Source organism: Acinonyx jubatus, chromosome A1 (assembly GCF_027475565.1).
Source record: "Acinonyx jubatus isolate Ajub_Pintada_27869175 chromosome A1, VMU_Ajub_asm_v1.0, whole genome shotgun sequence".
Classification (NCBI taxonomy): domain Eukaryota; kingdom Metazoa; phylum Chordata; class Mammalia; order Carnivora; family Felidae; genus Acinonyx; species Acinonyx jubatus.
In genome coordinates this window covers 155,325,946-155,343,681 of record NC_069380.1, presented here as the reverse complement: position 1 = coordinate 155,343,681, position 17,736 = coordinate 155,325,946, and the positions used below count along the sequence as shown (strand labels likewise).

Below are 17,736 nucleotides of genomic sequence, written 5' to 3'. Positions count from 1 at the left end.
CGGGCTGCGCATGGGCACATGCGCACAGGGGGCATTCCTTAACTCACATTAAGGCCTTTTAAGCAAATACCGAGCGTGCTAAAACTCAGCTACTTTCAGTCACGTGAACGATGCCTGCGGAATGCGCATGCGCCCGGATTGCTGCCTTGGCGTTTGGAGGAGAAGCATCTGTCCCAGGTGGGTTTGGGTCGCTCGCTGTAGCTTTTGCAGAAGTTGGAGGCAGTACGCGGTTGAAATGATAACTGGCGAGAGATAGTGTCAGGGGCCGGGGCTGCTCATTTTGTGTCGCGCAGGCATGGCTGAGTATCAGCCGAGACCGTGAACTAGGCGATGATGAGGTGGCAGGGCGTCTGTCACTTAAGTTAGATGGGGCGGTTCTTTGTGGGGCTTCTGACTCTACAGCCTCAGGTACGTTGTGGATTCGTGGGGCTCTGGAATGTATTCCCTTGAGGAAATTGCTAGCCTGCCACATCTTATTGTCAGTGCAGTAGGATTGATCGTGCTCCGTGGAGTGGGGAGCGGGGCGCGGGGCCTAGTAATCATGTTCTAGACGGGGAAAAGCTTAGGTGCATCTTGCCTTCAGAGTGCAAAGGAGAGAAGGGGAACAGGTTCTCGCAGGAAGAAATGTTGAGCTGTGTGACTAGTTGGATTAATCAGCACAGGTTCAGAATACCATTGTTCTGCTGCAGAAAAATCACTGGTCTCTCTTGACTGTTGAACTACTTTGGAGAGTTCTGGAAGAAGCCAATTTCTGCCCCAGAGCCAAATTTTTATTTCATTATCATAGTTTCTGTTATATAATTTGTTCGTCACGTTAGTCGTGTTAATATTTTGGTAGGAAAAGGAGATATTGCGGTACTTACCATAAAATCAACTCAATATTCTCTGTGATCCTCACTTTCATCATTTTGCAGATAGGAGAACTGAGGCTTGGACAGGTTAAATGATTTACCCCAGATTACACAGGGAGCCAGTCTGAGCAGGATTTGAACTTCAGTGGTCTGTGCCCGAACTCACTGCAGTTCTCTGTTCCCAGTTAGTTATAAAATTTCATGACTTTCTGTTGAGCCTAAACTCTATTTGTATAGACAAATTCTTAAGAAGCATTCTGAAGCCCTGTGTGAGAATACAAACATAAACAATAGTTCCCTTCCACAAGGAACTTACGCTGTAGGGAAACAAAACTAACATCCATGAAATTGTAGTTGTATGGTACGGGAGGTAATGTACATAGGCTACCTCAGGATCAGGATATGTTTCAAAAATTTGTTTCAGGTTAATTCTGAATGTGGAATGCATCTTATCATAGAAACATTGTCGACTGACCTTTAGGTTTGTAAAAGCTATATTTATCTGTGGTGTGGTACTATTTCTGTGAACAGTGTTTACTCTCTATGGCCTTGTTTTCACAGGACATATATTCTGAAGTCCTGGTTAGAATGACAGGAACACATCTCTTTTTTCCTCTCTCTCCCTTTGGCAGTGCCCGTGGGAGCAGGTGCTGCAGTGAGTTGGAGCAAGATGGATATTTTAGGGCCCCAGAGATACAGTGCTGGAAAAATCTTAAGAGGCTTCTAGTCCTACTTCCCATCTGACATTCACTTTTTCTTGCAACATTCCTGCCAAGTGAATTGTCCAGTCTGTGCTTTTTTATCTGTAGTGATGGGAATGCACTTCCTTTGAGCAGCCCGTTCCACATTTGTCATGTTTAATTATTAAAAGTTCGTATTTTGAGCTGAAGTCAGTCTCCCTCTACTTTTAATCATTCGTTGGTCCATTTCTCTTCATTTTTACCTGGGTAATCGCCTTTTCAACAATACTTCTTGTTTCTTTCTTCACCATTTTTTTTTTTTTTCCCAAGGCCTTCCCCATTTCCTTCAGCTCATTATATAACTGTAACGTTTCTTCGTCATTTTGATCACTCTTTTGTGGACATAAAGCATTTTTACAAATCAGTAACTATCCGAAAAGGTACTTTTGTGGGGTGTTTGTGCATGTCTTTATGTGTGCACATGCCTACATATGTGTCGCAGTGAGGGTAGGCACTCCATTACATGTATGTTTAAATCATCAGTTAAAGATTTGTATGTTAAGAGATTTCTTACTTTTGTGAAATACATAACCGCAGTTCTGAAAGATCTTCAATTGAAAGGTCTTGGTATAGATTATGATTCTTTATAGTTCTTTTAATATCCATTGTACCCACAGCACTATATTCTGCCTTAGGAAAAGGAGGCGAAGTGTGAAGTTAGTGAGTACATGGAATAAAATCAGGATTGTCTTCACCATTTGTGATTCTGTGAATATTTGTTGATTATCTACAATGTGTTAGACACTGTAGGAAATAAAAGAGAGTAATAGAAATAGTATTTGCTTCTAAGGAACTTCCAGTTTAGTTGTGGGAAACAAGCACATTACCTTTAAATTTAATGACAGTATAAAAGGTATAAAAAATATAGTTAATTGCCAAGCATACAAAAATACAACCCAGACTATCCCAAATTATGCTTTGGAGGATGCTCATCTGCTTCAAAATTAATTGCTGTTCGTTAAAGTAAATGTTTCATCATAACATAAGTTTTAGAAATGCTAGGTTAAAATATCTTTGGGCCTTTAGGACTTCTCAGAACCCTTAGAGTGCTAATATACATTTAGAATGACTGTAAAAGAGTGAGATATATAATGTGAGTATTAACAAAATTAGTAGATGGTGTATTAATACCTTTAAGCATAGGAATATTCCTTGGAATACTTTTTGGAAATGTTAGTATAGATTAAAAGTGTTAGAAGTTCAGGGGTGCCTGGTTGGCTCAGTTGGTTAAGTGTCTGACTCTTGATTTTGGCCCAGGTTGTTACCTTATGATTTGTGACATCTAACCCCAGGTCGGGCTCTGTGCTGACAGTGCTGAGTCTGCTTGTGATGCTCTCTCTCTCCCTCTCTCTCTGCCCCTCCTCTACTCATGCTCGTTTTCTCTCTCTCTCTTTCAAAATAAGTAAATAAACTTAAAAAAATAAAAATAAAAGTGTTAGAAGTTCAAACTAGTGAGATTCATCTGAGAAGCTTTTATGCTTGACACTTGAATTTGGCTTTGATTACATGTACCATTTGAGTAGATAGAAGCAAGTATGAACAGGCTGAATGAGAGAAGCAAAGATGTATAAGTGGAAAGTATTGGGGGATAGTGAAAAAAGTAATGTGAGCTGATACTGAAAAGAGTTGCTTCCTTTCTCATTTTAGCAAATTGAGAACTACTGCCTTTTGGAAGGGGGAAAACTAAATGTTTAGAGTAGGCCTTCGGAGCTGGATAATCCACCATTTATTGAGTACATATTACTCAATAGTTGTTGGGATGTAAGGAGCTCCGAAGATATAATACTTTTGTTTGGGGATTTATTGATCTGGGAGTCAGGAGACATCAGTATAGCATAGTAAAAAAAATATTGGCTAAGTTTGAATTGAATAGCTCAACTAATAAATGTTTCAGTGGTTCAGAGGATGGAGTGATCTCTTTTGCAGGCTTTACTCTGGACTAGTATTCATGTGCTTCAAAGAAGATACTTGTGTTTGGTGATAGCATCTTTTGAGGAACATTGGTGAGAAAGTTACTTCTTGATACACATTAGGGTTTTTAAATGTGTCGAGAAAGTTTGTGGTAACCATGTGGGTTAGGAATAGAAAAAAAAGTAGTGAAGTTGATTGATGAGGACAGTAAGTAGATAAGGAGAATAGAACTAATATGCAGTTGACCCTTGAACTATGTAGGAATTAGGAGTGCTGATCCCTACCAAGCAGTCAAAAATCCATGTGTAACTTTTACTCCTCAAAAACCTAATTACTAGTAGCCTACTGTTGACTAGATAATACATCGATATTATACTTATCGATAATACAAAGTTAACACATAATTTTGTATGTTATATATATTGTATACTGTATTCTTGCAATAAAGTAAGCTAGAGAAAAGGTTATTAAGAAATCATAAGAAAGAGAAAAAATCCATTTCTAAGTGGACCTCAAACCAGTGTTATTTGAGGGTCAACTGTGTAACATATTCAGGCACTGCATTTACATACATATGAAGTAAGTGATATAATCCTCACTTTGCCAATAAGGAAATAGGCTTGGAGTAGTTAAGTAAGGTGTCCAAGGTCGGGTTGTACTGGAGTCCAGATGAGTTGTGGTTTTGTGAGTGGGTATGGTATCATGAAGGTGCTGACAAAATCTAGGGTATTTTGTAAGAACAGTGTTGAAGTGACTGAGTAATAAATTACAGTCAGGTTGGTTTGGAGCTCAGAGAAGTTAGTATAATGGATAGAATCAGGTTTTTACTTTTATTTTACCTTCCCTCCTTGCCCCTCTTGTTTTAACTTTTATTTTACTTTCTTAAACACTATTTAGATCACAATACTTTTGTTTTTGTTTTACATTGAGGCATTTTATTTGCATGCTTGTATTACATCCCTAGAAAAAGAATCTCAGAATTTTACCCTCCTGTGTGTTTTCCTCTTGCTTCTTCCTGGTCCCTGATGCCAACTGAGGTTGTCAGTACAGTGAAATCAAATTGGCAGGATGGGAGCAGATTATTCTGCCATTTTTCTAGATCTTTGAGTTGTACATCAAATCTGGAACTGATCACTCCACACTTGTTTAACCTGCTGGTGAGGTTCACAACAGTTTTCCCAGCTCAGTGATCATCAGTGATTTCAGATTTGCCAATGTAATCATGCTTCATCATCAGAGTTAGAAACCAGATGATGCCTTTGGAACATGGCCTAGTAAGAACCTGGCGTTTGCCTCTCTTTTGTCATTGTTAATGCTCTTGAGCATCTGCCAGGACATTCATGAGCACCATTGTGGTTGCATGGAAAGATGGAGGAAAGAGAAGGCCCCAGTACTTTTTTTCTTAATAGTAAGACTGTTTTCTCTGGAACTAACCACTCTATTTAAGTATACTGCCAGTAAACTCACTTTCTCTTTTTTGTTCACCCCCACCTGCTTCACTTAAATTTTATTTCCTTGTTTAAAGTAGCATGGCTTTTTTTTTTTTTTTCAGTTCTTTGAAGCCACTTCCATTCTGTCCATGAAACATTCTGAGTTAATTTTGATAGAATTTATTCCAGAGATCCCATCAAAAGATACTTAGAATTATATCATGTTGAATTTGTGTGAATATTTCAGATGTTTACTTAGATGGGATTTTTGACATTTTAAAAAGTGCTCTCTAGTTTCATTAGATTATAAATTAATCTAGTTACATGATGTGGGCAACGTTTTACATATTTATAATTTGATTTTTATTTTGATTTATTAAAATTTTTTTTACATTTATTTATTTATTTTTTAAGAAACAGAGTGAGACAAAGTGTGAGTGGGGGAGGGGCAGAGAGAGAAAGAGACACAGAATCTGAAGCAGGCTCCAGGCTGTGGCAAGCGGTCATCACAGAGCCTGATGCAGGGCTTGAACCCACAAACTGTGAGATCATGACCTGAGCCGAAGTCAGACGCCTAACCAACTGAGCCACCCAGGGGCCCCTATAATTTGATTTTTAATTTAAATTTTTTTTAATGTTTATTTATTTTTGAGAAAGAGAGAGAGAGCACGAGTAGGGGAGGGGCAGATTGAGGGAGACACGGAATCCAAAGCAGGCTCCAGGCTCTGAGCTGTCAGCACAGAGCCCAACATTGGGCTCGAACCCATGAACATCGAGATCATGACCTGAGCTGAGGTCAAATGATCAACTGAGTCACCCAGGCATCCCTACATATTTATAATTCTTTACATGGCATAAAACAGGGTCACTTTCATGTAGTTGGGCTCCACATGGGGAGTAAATAAGTGGTATTAATTGTCCTTGATTCAAAATAAAGTAGCATAGAAATAGTTGATACTCTTGTTTTGGCTCAATTTTTTATACTGTGGTTAATGTATTTTGAGTTTCTGGAATGTTTTTTGAGCATTTTTCTGATTGCTTATGGATGTCCTTTTATCACCAGAGTCTGTGGGAACACAGACTGTTATGCCCAGAATTCGTGATCCCCAAAGACCACTAGGGAGTCCGATGCAAAAGCATAGAGCCTTTATTTGAGCTAGCTCGAGCTCAATCCCCTACCTGCACCGATGCAGCGGTGAGATACCAGGGAAAGAGAGTGAGTTTCAAAAGGACAAAGGTTTTATTGGGGCCTGGGGGCAGTTGGTGAGTTAATGGCTATGGCCTCAGCCGATTGGCTGGGGAAGGATCCTGGGGAAGGGTCCGAGTCCTGTTAGGCAAGTGAGGCGGGGTTACTCAAGGGGAGGAGGTGTGGTCAAGGTGAAGGACACAGAACAAGATGGAGTCGGCTGGCGTAGGCCCGCCCTTTCAAGACCAATTCAGAAAATTGGGGAAAGAAGAAAAGATGAAAAATTATACCTAATTATTTCTTGTGTTTTAAATTATGAATTATGAAAATTAAACCTGAATTTGGTATGTTAAAAAATTCACAGAGTTTTGGGTTATCATCCTTTTTATTTGCTTAACTACTTGATGTTTTACTTTATTTAGGTGGATAATGGTCAAGGAACAATCTGAAATTCAAGTCAAAAAGAAGGTAGAAGATAATAGGTAAAAGGTAAGTGTCCAGAATGCTGAATATGTAACAGGTAATTGGAGTCTATTTTTACTTAATGATTGTTTTTACCAATTCCTTTCAGAGGAAGGGTGGGATGATATACCTCTAGGCTGTTATGCCAGACTATAGGTCATCACAAAATACCTTTGGACTTTTGTTACTAGATTTAAAAGTATCATGTTTTGCTTTTGTGTAATTTGTTTCCATTGTCATTGTTATTATTATTTATTGTTTTGTTTTTGTTACTTTTGCTGTATGGAGTCTTTGTATGTGCACAACAGAATGTAGTTGAAGGTTCCATAGCTTTAGCTGGGGTGTGTAGCAATTCATCCACCTACATTTGTTAGTTTTGAGGTTTAACATTTTGGCATGTTTGATACTTTCTAACTTTTTTAAGTGCAGCTGTTGCTACTTTCTATGCTTGATATGTTGAATAAAAACCCTTTTGGTTTGGTACTATAAACCCTTTATCTGAGTGAAAGTGTGCAAAAACGAATGCTTTTTTTTTTTTTTTTTTTTTAAAGAATGACATGAGATTGAGAAGAAAAAAATAGGAGAGATTGTCAGGGGAAAGTGGGTGCGGCTGTGGATGACCATTAAACACACTTTGTGGAAGAATATTAAAGACACTTAAGAGAGCTAGATTTTACTTTGACATCTTGGATGTGCGTGAAACAGAGGGAAATGTCCCAAATACAGGTGTATGTGGTTACATGGAATCATTTTTTAAGTAGATTTTTACCTTTGTTTGTTGATACCTTGTGGAAGGTTAGTACTTAGGAAAACTTTTTTTAGAAAATGAATGGATGAGCCTCTCTCTTCTCCACCCCAGCTCCCAAAATAGGAAGAAGGTTTTAGGCCTAGAAAGGGACAGATTATTTTGTCTTTTCAAAAATAGGTTAATCTCCTGAAACTGATCTATGTCTATATATCTACCTTGTCCATATCTGTATATCTCTACCTGTATAAATGTTTTGTGAAGAGAGAGGGCCTCAGTGCTAGCATATTATGCTAAATTCCAACTCACGTGAAGGATTAGGAAGAGAAGAATAGCAATTCCACTGCAGCAAGAGTAATTGTAATTACATGTAGGGACATATAGGGATATGGAAGGGTATTAAACATTAATTGGTTACCAAGGGAACAATGGAGTTTATCTATTGTGGTCTTTAAAAATAACTCATGTAGAGGCATTTAACAGCTCTGTGTTGGCTGCTGTATTTAAATCTAAACTTGTCTGTCTGTCTGACGTTTAAGGTCTTCTGTAGTCTCGTGCTCTACATTATCCACCAAGCCTTGTTTTCTTCTTGTCCTCAGCAAGTCCCTTTTGTTCCACACTGCTCAGTTTTCTCATTGTTTCCTACACGTGTTCATTCCTATTTCTCTGCCTTGGCTAATGCAGTTGCTTCTGACTGGAGCAATCTCTTTCCTCCCAACATTCTTAAATTCTGTTTTCCTAGTACCCCTTAATTACTTCACATCACACTTTTCCTTCTTTGAACTCCTATTGCAGTTGTACTCATTACCCATAGTTAGTGTTTGATTCTCTAATGACTCATATGTTTTAGGTCTTTCTTTTGATTTAGATTATATTCTTTAGAACAAGAGCCCTTTTTTCTGTGTGTGTGTGTGTGTGTGTGTGTGTGTGTGTGTGTGTCATTTGCAGTGCATAGTTTGGGAGAGGGGCAGAGAGAGCGGGAGACACAGAATCCGAAGCAGGCTCCAGGCTCTGAGCTATCAGCACAGAGCCCAACAAGGGGCTCAACCCACAAACTGTGAGATAATGACCTGAGCCCAAGTTGGCCACTTAACCAACTGAGCCACCCAGGCACCCCAGTTTTACCTTGTTTGAACGTGCTTCCACTCAAGTGTTGGATGATAGAAAAGATGGTGATCCTTTTCCTTGTAAAGTTGAATTCTTCCGTTTGCTTTTGTTTAGACTTAAAACTGTTTTTGTTCCTTTTTAATTTTTTTTTTTTCCTCCTTGGATGTCTCTTGTAATCCCTTGCTGTTGGTCCAGATTAGTTGTTATCATCATTGATTTATCTTCTGTTTTAATCTGCAGAGTTACCTAGCCAAGATAACTTTGGTGTGAGAAAATTTGAAATAAGCATTGAAATTTATTGCCTGTTCCGGTCAAAGTCTGTAGGCTATAGAAAAAAGAAATACTGAAGTTTGCATCTATAAATGTATACCAAGATAAACTCAGGTAAGAGAGCAGTTTCTAAAATAAGAGCATATGAAACATGCTGCTTTAATGTATAATTAACATAATTAGGCAAAAAGTCACTTTTCTGTGTATTTAAGGAGCCTGATTCTAGTTGCAGATAAATTGATTTATGATATGTTAATTTTTGTATTACTTTCCACCTAACATTTTTTAAGTCAAAAGGATTGGGTTTTTTTTTGTTGTTGTTGTTGTTCTTTTGCTTTTTATTCCTTACTTTCTTAAACTCCTTTGATCTGCACTTCTGCTTTAGCCTTTTTGGGTATACAGGGTGTCACTGTACCATGTCAGTGAGCCATCTTCTTGGTTCATCTTGCTACTGTGAACATCTGCAGTTTATAATGACTTCATATTTACCCAGGTTTGTTTCCTGATGAGATTGGAGTTCAGTGGAGTTATCAAAAAATACAAGTGTTTCTTTTTTTCAACATTTAGTTGTGATTGAATTTGACTTGTTTACCCGATATCAGAGTAAGTTGTGAAATCTTAAGGTACGTTAGTTCATTTAAAATTAAATTAACTAGGGGCACCAGGGTGGCTCAGTTAAGCATCCGGCTTCAGCTCAGGTCATGATCTCACAGTTTGTGAGTTCCAGCCCTGCGTCAGGCCCTGTGCTGACAGCTCAGAGCCTGGAGCCTGCTTCAGATTCTGTGTCTCCCTCTCTCTCTCTTCCCCTCCCCTGTTTGTGCTCTGTCTCTCTCTCTTTCAAAAACAAACATTAAAACAATTTTTTTTTAATTAAATTAACTAGCTTATGAGGTACCCGAGTGGCTCAGTTGATTAAGTGGCCGACTTGGGCTCAGGTCATTATCTCACAGTTCGTGAGTTCGAGCCCTGCATCAGACTCTGTGATGACAGCTCAGAGCCTGGAGCCTGCTTTGGATTCTGTGTTTCCCCCCTCTCTGCCCCTCCCCTGCTCACACTCTGTCTCTGTCTCTCAAAAATTAATAAATGTCAAAATAATTTAAAATTAAATTAACATACCTTAAATTTAAATGAAGAAATATTTTACCTACCATTTGAAATATCTTTTTATGGTTCAAATTAGTGCATAATCCTCTAGCATTTTCATTGCCTTCATTTAAGTGTAAACATCGCATTTATTTCTCTCACAGAATTTATACTACTATAACTCTGCATGACAGTTACCATGAAGAAAGTTAATTTATAATTTATAGAAACCAGTGTTAAAACAATATTTGGGCTTATTCTACTAAATCTTGCTTAATGTAGAATTGGATTGAGGTTGATGTGTATTTTGGGTCCTGGTACATTACATTATCTGTGTTTTATCCTACTATATGAAGAATGAGTATAACTCAAGTACAACTCAATTTTAACAAATATTTATTAATGTGTCCAACTTGTCAGATAATAGGTGCTGGCAATAATACAAAGTAGTACACAACACAACTACAGACAAAAATCCCTGCCTCCATGGAACTTATATTCTCCTGGGTTTGGGGGAACAGATAGTAAATAAAATAAGTAAAATATATAGTGTATAAGATGCTAAATGTTAGGGATGCAGTTAAGGCAATATTGGGGTTGGGTGTTGGGGGTGAGGAAGTGTTGAAATTTTAATTAGCTTGGCTAACCAAGGTTTCACCAAGCAATGACATTTGAATAAAAATCTGAAGAGGTAGGGAAATATGCTATATGTACCTTAAGGTGGGAAGAATCTTCCAGGGAGAAGGAATTGCATATGCCTTTTTCAGATAATTAAGTTTGTTGGAACTATTATAATTAGGCAGGTATTATTATAGGTTCACTCAGGGTTTTTATTTTGACAGAATGTCCAGCAAGGAAGTAAAGACTGCTCTAAAAAGTGCTAGAGATGCAATCAGAAACAAAGAATACAAAGAAGCTTTGAAACATTGTAAGGTAACCAATGTTTTGTTTTGTTTTTCCTTCCACGGTGAAAGTGTGTTTCCCATTCACAAGCATTATGGATGTAATAAGTGTATCATTTATTGTCTAAATATAACAAAATGCCTGGGTTGTTTAGTAGCACCATTAGAATGGTTGTGCTAGGACAAACTACTTCACCATTCTTAATTTTGTCTCTCTCTGTATTGGTAACTTATCAAAGTCATGTTCTTAAAACCTGAATACCTCTGTGGTATCTTTTGATGGGCTGTACTATGGAGCACTACTGTATCATAAAGTTCTTCTTCTTTAATGGTATGTTGACATTGTAATTCTATTTGGTTTGTGAATGGGAGACTCAAGATTCTAAACCCCTTTGTATGCTGCTGATGGGAATGTGCCTGTCCAGAGGGAGGAATTGTATGTGCAGGAAGGAGAGAGTAGTGGTTGGAAGTAAAGTCCTTGGGAAGGGAAGAGAGGATGGGATCCCAAGTTTGAGAGGAGAGTCTTGATACTTCTTCCATCTTAGCAGGAGGAAAGATAGGTGTAAATCCAGATTTGTAGATTGTCAGATTTATAGATTTGGGGGTAGGAAGAGGGGCATGTTCCCCTCCGATGTCTTCTATTTTCTTAGTGAGGTATAAGCTGAGAGTGGAAGAGCAATTGCATAGGAGGTTTGAGACGAAGGAAGGTACAAAGTAGTTGTTATTTATTGGGAAAACGAACTTACTAGTATGGTTTGGAAAGGATTGCCAGGCCCTACTGAATGTCCATTTGAAGTTTCATGTTATTGAAGGGACATCAGTGAAGTCAGTTGTGTAGCTTGTCCCTTCATGTTCAACTTCTTAGGCTTAGAAATGGGCATGTTGTGGGTCAAGTATGAATGTTGAGAAAGATGATGGAGAAGAGAGGAGAAGGAGTTGAGGATGTTTGCAAGGGAGTGATGACAGTGATGGGTCAGGGGAGTCTAAGCTGGGGAAGGAGGAATGAGAATTGAGAAGTGGGGCAGTAGTAGAAAAGAGGGTGGGGTCAACTAACTGGACATATCAGAGGTTAAAGCATTGTTAGCTTTGGTAGTTACCCCATTTGTTGGGTTTTTGGGAGGCAGCATTGTTGGATAGAATGGAATTTGTGCTATATAGATTGGTGACAGTTGCTAGAAGTGTTATGTGGATGTGTATAAAAATAATAATCTGGCTCAACTCATGTCAATATTCTTTTTTTCTCTAGAATATGTAAAATCATAACTGATTTCATTTTAGCTACTGGTTTTGTTTTCTTACACTAGAACCTTTTGGTTTTCTGTTTCAAACTTTTACCTTAGCAAATAGCTGTTATTTCTGAAAGCAGTAGCTCTACATAGAATTTTTATTCCCGTTGACAGGTGGTGTTTAAACATTCATCACCACTATTTATTTTGAACATATTTGATATAGGCACATTGGGGTCAGTCTGCTTTCTTACCCTACAATGTCAGTGAAAACTCTCATCTGTCTAAGAGAGGGCAATGTTGTCATAGTGAAAGAAAATGTGGGAATTGGTTAGGGTGAAATGATAGGGAAAACAGTTTTGTGAATTGACCCGTAACAGTGTGGAGTGGAAGCAGGCAGGATGGTTGGGTGGTATGAATACTTTCACTCTTTTTACACAGCATTTTCAGGGAGCATGGGGAGGCATTTGATGGAGGCATCAGGATTACTTGGGCAGCTTTTAAAAAATATGACTCCTATTTTTGACCTGTTACATTTATTGATCCAGTTGCACTCCTCCTCTCCTTGAGGAAACTGAAGACCAGAGACGTTAAGTGGCTTTCTTAAGATTGCTCAATGGCAGGTCCAGATTTCCTGACACTCAAGTAGACTGTCTTTAGTTGCTTTTTACCCATTAGCTTCCAAAATTTAATGACCTGCTCTTTTAATTTTTTTAATCAGACAGTGCTAAAACAAGAGAAAAATAACTATAATGCCTGGGTTTTTATTGGTGTTGCTGCAGCCGAGCTAGAACAACCTGATCAGGCCCAGGGTGCCTATAAGAAAGCTGCTGAACTAGAGCCAGATCAATTGCTGGCTTGGCAGGTATGTACAAATTTCGTGCCCTATATTATAGTAAAGACGTTTTTCCCCTTTTTTAAAAATATAGGTAACAGCTTTAAAATAGGCATTTAAACCTTTATTTAACCTCAGAAGAAAAAAATTTAAATGTATTGGTTTTCTAAACCAGCAAGTTAGTTAAAAAAAATAAAATAAAAAAGATGCCAGTGAAGCTGTTTTCCATTATTTAACATCCAAGCCAATGGATTATTTCTAAATGTGAGGATTAGAATTGAAATATGATTATGTAAATCTAACTTAATTATGTGTGTATATGAAAGACTTATCAAGAATATTTTTTATGCTTGAGGGAAACATGTATATTAATATGTTTTCTAAAAGTAAAGTATAAAAAATGTGCAGTCTGTTTTGAATACGAGTGAAATTCTTTTTTCCTATTTAATGGTCTTCATGTTTTTTGTTGGCTTCTCCAACTTCTTCATATTTAATAACTTTGTTTCCTATCTCAACCACATCTTAGAAACTGTGATTTCTAGTAGGTAGTAGGAGAACATGAACCTGTTTGCCTCATGTTATGTGAACAAGAACATGAGTGGGGGTATCTGGTGACACACTTAAGGAGATGCCTGCTTTTATTATGTATTGATTGATTTAGGTTATGTGATCTTTAATTGAAGCAAAAATTAAAGCCTCCACAAAACGCTTGGATTTTTTTTATTTGGCCATATAAAAGTAGGGTCATCTGGTAATGTCTTAAGAGTTAAGATTATATAATCATTCAGAAATATTTTTTGTTGTGAAACACTTCAGATGTATTTTCCGAAGTAAAGACAATGGTATAATGAGCCCCTCTGGCTATTACCTAGCTTCATTAAAAATCCACACATTTCAGTATTTTTTCATCTATACTTTCATCTATTTTACCTCACCCTTAATTATTTGGAGGCAAATCCCAGACATATTGTTTATTTGTAAATTATATTTTTTTAATCACGAATAATCTTTATAGATTGTCACTTTGTTTAGCAAAATGAATGTGAGAATGTTGTACTTTTTGGAAGAATAATCTCTATTGTTTCCTATTTTAGGGGTTAGCAAGTTTATATGAGAAATGTAATCACATAAATGCTAAGGAAGACTTACCTGGTGTTTACCAAAAGCTCCTGGATCTTTATGAAAGGTAATCACTGTATGGGGAAAGGCAGTGTCTTTAAAGTTTTAATTGGAATAAATTGATAAAAACTTATATAGAAGTACTCCAGACAGTTACTGGGATTTGAGAAGCATTTTTCTTTCATACTTTGGTTATAGAATTCCTTGATTGTGACTGAAACAGAATCAAAACACGATTAATATGAGGACTGATTAATCTGGGAACTTTGATATAATTTTCAGTTAAGACCATGGAAGATATTATTTCTTAAACTTTTTATTTTTTAATGGGAGGCTCATTTTATAAAATTTTCTTGTGGTATGAAAGAGGATATGTTCTAATTTAAAGAAGATACGTTCTAATTTAAAATAATGCCTGAATGTATTACTGGGATTTATTAATTTTAGTATCTTAAGTCCTTGGTTGTTTTCAATAATCAGATTCAAAATCCTTTTTTTTTTTTTTTTTTATTCTAAGTGTTGACAAACAGAAATGGTGTGATGTCTGTAAGAAACTTGTGGATCTATATTACCAAGAAAAGAAACACCTAGAGGTTTGTAAATGATTTGCTGGACTGGTAGACTTCTTTTAATGAAACCATTATTTAAAAAAAGCTTTCAGGGTGCCTGAGTGGCTCATTGGTTAAAGGTCCAACTCTTGATTTCAGCTCAGGTCATGATCTCACTGGTTTGTGAAATTGAGCCCCATGCATCGGGCTCTGCTCGGTATTCTCTCTCTCCCTCTCTCTCTGCCCCTCCCCCACTTATGAGTGTGCGCGCTCTCTCTGTCTCTCTCTCAAAATAAATAAATAAACATTAAAAAAAAAGAAAACTTTGATTTTAGCTTGAGAGAAAATTTAAAAAATTACTATGTAGTATGATATTAAAAGAATATAGAGAAATAATACCAATTACAGTATTTTGGAACTTTGAAATTTTAGTTGTCATAACTTCCAAACCCTTTTGAAACTAGGCAGGGATAAATAAATAAACAAAGGCATCATCTGTAGAATTTAGTGATGTGTTTGTAGTGCACCCATAGTGGATGCTCTAAGTTAGGAAGTTTGGGGCGTGTAGTCTTATTCCAGTTTCTACTCTGGTATCTCAGTCGTACTTCTAAAGTAAGGGCTGTGTGGATTTACCTAGTCACCTTTTTTGTAGAATTCAGAGTAAATGGAGTTCTGGGCTTTTGCTGTTTTATGTATTAGCAGATGAAAATATTGCTATTTGTAGATTTTATATTTTTTGCACTGGCGTTTTTGATATTTAAGATAAAATAATGATTTAAATCTCCCTCTTCATAGGTGGCCCGAACATGGCACAAATTGATAAAGACACGGCAGGAGGAAGGTGCAGACAACCAAGAGCTTCATCAGCTGTGGAGGAGATTGACTCAGTTGCTGGCTGAGAGTACTGAGGATCAGAATAATGAGACCCAGCAATTGGTATTAACCCATTTATTCCCTACAGTTTGTGTCATGAAAATTGATCATTGAATTGAATTTAGCAAATGGAAACATAATAGTGTAATATAGAAAAGTGCCGTATGTCAAAATTGTTATCAGAGTTCAGTTTTAAATTGATAGAAGTTCTTGCTGACACCATCAGAATTATTGGCCTGCAGTCTCATACTAAGTCCGGACAGAGGGGAATTGGTACTTAGGGTATCATAATTTCCTTCCTTGTGTTCATAAGAATCCACAATAAATCAGTTATGCCATCACTGTGAAAAAGAAACTATGAGCTTGGCTTTCACAAAACTACGGTAATTTCTAAAGTTGTACTTACTTAAAGATATGTTTCTTTATATTTTTGAAATAAGAGTACTGAATTATTTTGAGGTTTAGCAACTCGAGTATTTTGTTTATGGTATTTATTTAGGGTACTTATATATAGAAATATTCCTTTTTGGTGTACAGTGTAGGGCACAGTGAAGTAATTGAAAAGAATTTTTAAAAAGATTAAAACAATTCATTGATTTTGAACTGTAGTTGGAAAATGTCTTATTCTACTTTTTTATACTTCTAAGTTTAAAAGTAAACTTAATTTCTTATAATAAATAATCACTCACTGTACACTTGTAACTTGAATGGACTATTTATTTATTTTAATTTTTTAAAAGTTTATTTTTGAGAGAGAGAGAACGTGCACAGTGAGGAAGGGGCAGAAAGAGAGGGAGACACAGAATCCAAAGCAGGCTCTAGGCTTTGAGCTGTCAGCTCAGAGCCCCATGTGGGGCTCGAACCCACAGACTGTGAGATCATGACCTGAGCCCAAGTTGGATGCTCAACCAAATGAGCCACCCAGGCACCCGAATGGACTTTTTAAATATAAGCAGTTATAGGGGCACCTGGGTGGCTCAGTCAGTTAAGCATCCAACCTCAGCTCAGGTCATGATCTCACGGTTTGTGGGTTTGAGCCCCACATCAGGCTCTGTGCTGACAGCTTGGAGCCTGGAGCCTGCTTCTGATTCTGTGTCTCCCTCTCTCTCTGCCTCTCCCCTGCTCACCCTGTTTCTCTCTGTCTCTCAAAAATAAATAAATGTAAAAAAAAAAAATTAAAAAAATATATAAGCAGTTATAGACTGTAAAGGATGGGAAGTTCATTTTTTTTTGTATGTTCATTTGTTCACTCATTAATTTATTCTTTTATTCAGAAAATACTTATTAAGAACCTACTATATTTGTCAGGCAGTGTCCTAAATGCTGGAGATAAAAATAACAAAAATAAGATTTGCATTTGTCTGTGTGTTGGTTTATCTGTGTATAGATTTAGTTGTGGAAAAAATTGAGCAGTGACAAAATTAAGTGGTTTGCCAACTTCTCTCTCTCTTTTTTTTTAATGTTTATTTATTTTGAGAGAGAGAGAGAGACAGAGACAGAGCGTGAGTGGGGGAGGGGCAGAGAGCGAGGGAGACATAGAATCCTAAGCAGGCTCCAGGCTCCAAGCTGTCAGCACAGAGCCTGATGCGGGGCTCGAACCCACCCACTGGGAGATCACAACCTGAGCCGAAGCCAGATGCTTAACCGACTGAGCACCCAGGCACCCTGCCAACTTCTCTTAAATGATATCTTTATATTATGACATCATGTAAGTATAGGTTACCAGAATATCAAACATATACCAAAATAAGTAAAAAAAAAAATTTTTTTTTGAATTATCTGTTTTCTCCTCTATGAAAGAGAACTAATTATACTTGCCATGTTAAGACTTGATTCTTAACTGTTAAAATATGAAAAGAGGATTTTGGCGGTGGGGTTATTTTCACCTTGAATTCTAATGATAATTTCGTTTTATTTAAATGTGTTCATGAAAAAAGACATCACTTGTTTTCCAGATGATAATTTCATTACTATTTTTTTAAACCCCTTGTGCTAAACACCATAGGTTAGGCTTCCTTTTTTGCAAGATCATTAACTTAATCAGAACAGTAAAATTTTACTTATTTATGTAGACTTTATACCATACTGTACAAAGAAAATTGGAAGTAGTGAACTGTATTATGAGTTTTCAGTATGAAGTCATGGAGATTCATTTTTAAAAATGGTAGAACTTCTGTAATTAATTGAATAGTATCCTTTAAAATGCTTGATTTGGGTTCTAGTATTGCTATTCTTGCTCAAATACATTTAGAAAGCTTCTTTTGGTATTTTCTTCAAAATCACTTAGTAATACTGGATAAAAAGTGATTTTATTATAGTTCAGTCATATTTCTGGTTTTATTTTGATAAAAGCATAACTTCATAAAATTTGTTTTTTAAGATTGAAGATTTCCTACCATTGAAGATGTTCCAAAGGACATGCTGGTGATTTTGGTAGAGATATTTTAA

The 17,736-nt window shown here is 36.9% G+C and overlaps 1 protein-coding gene and 1 pseudogene across 4 annotated transcripts in view; one reads left to right on the top strand and one right to left on the bottom strand.

The window, feature by feature from the left end:
* Positions 1-85: 85 nt before the first annotated feature.
* Positions 86-17,736, top strand: part of SKIC3 (SKI3 subunit of superkiller complex) — an 88,036-nt gene continuing 70,385 nt past the window's right edge. Inside the window, exons 1-8 of one of the 4 annotated variants that reach the window (XM_015065404.3) lie at positions 86-177; positions 6,541-6,607; positions 8,673-8,816; positions 10,628-10,718; positions 12,635-12,778; positions 13,843-13,934; positions 14,385-14,460; positions 15,211-15,351. In XM_015065404.3, the coding sequence (XP_014920890.2) occupies positions 10,629-10,718; positions 12,635-12,778; positions 13,843-13,934; positions 14,385-14,460; positions 15,211-15,351 (543 nt within the window). In that variant the 5' untranslated portion in view covers positions 86-177; positions 6,541-6,607; positions 8,673-8,816; position 10,628. Of the gene's footprint in view, positions 178-204; positions 409-6,540; positions 6,608-8,672; positions 8,817-10,627; positions 10,719-12,634; positions 12,779-13,842; positions 13,935-14,384; positions 14,461-15,210; positions 15,352-17,736 lie in introns of those variants that run through there. The other 3 variants (XM_027037703.2, XM_027037714.2, XM_053224987.1) reach the window with 3 other exon arrangements.
* LOC106968936 (40S ribosomal protein S15a-like) lies at positions 4,463-5,115 on the bottom strand (annotated as a pseudogene).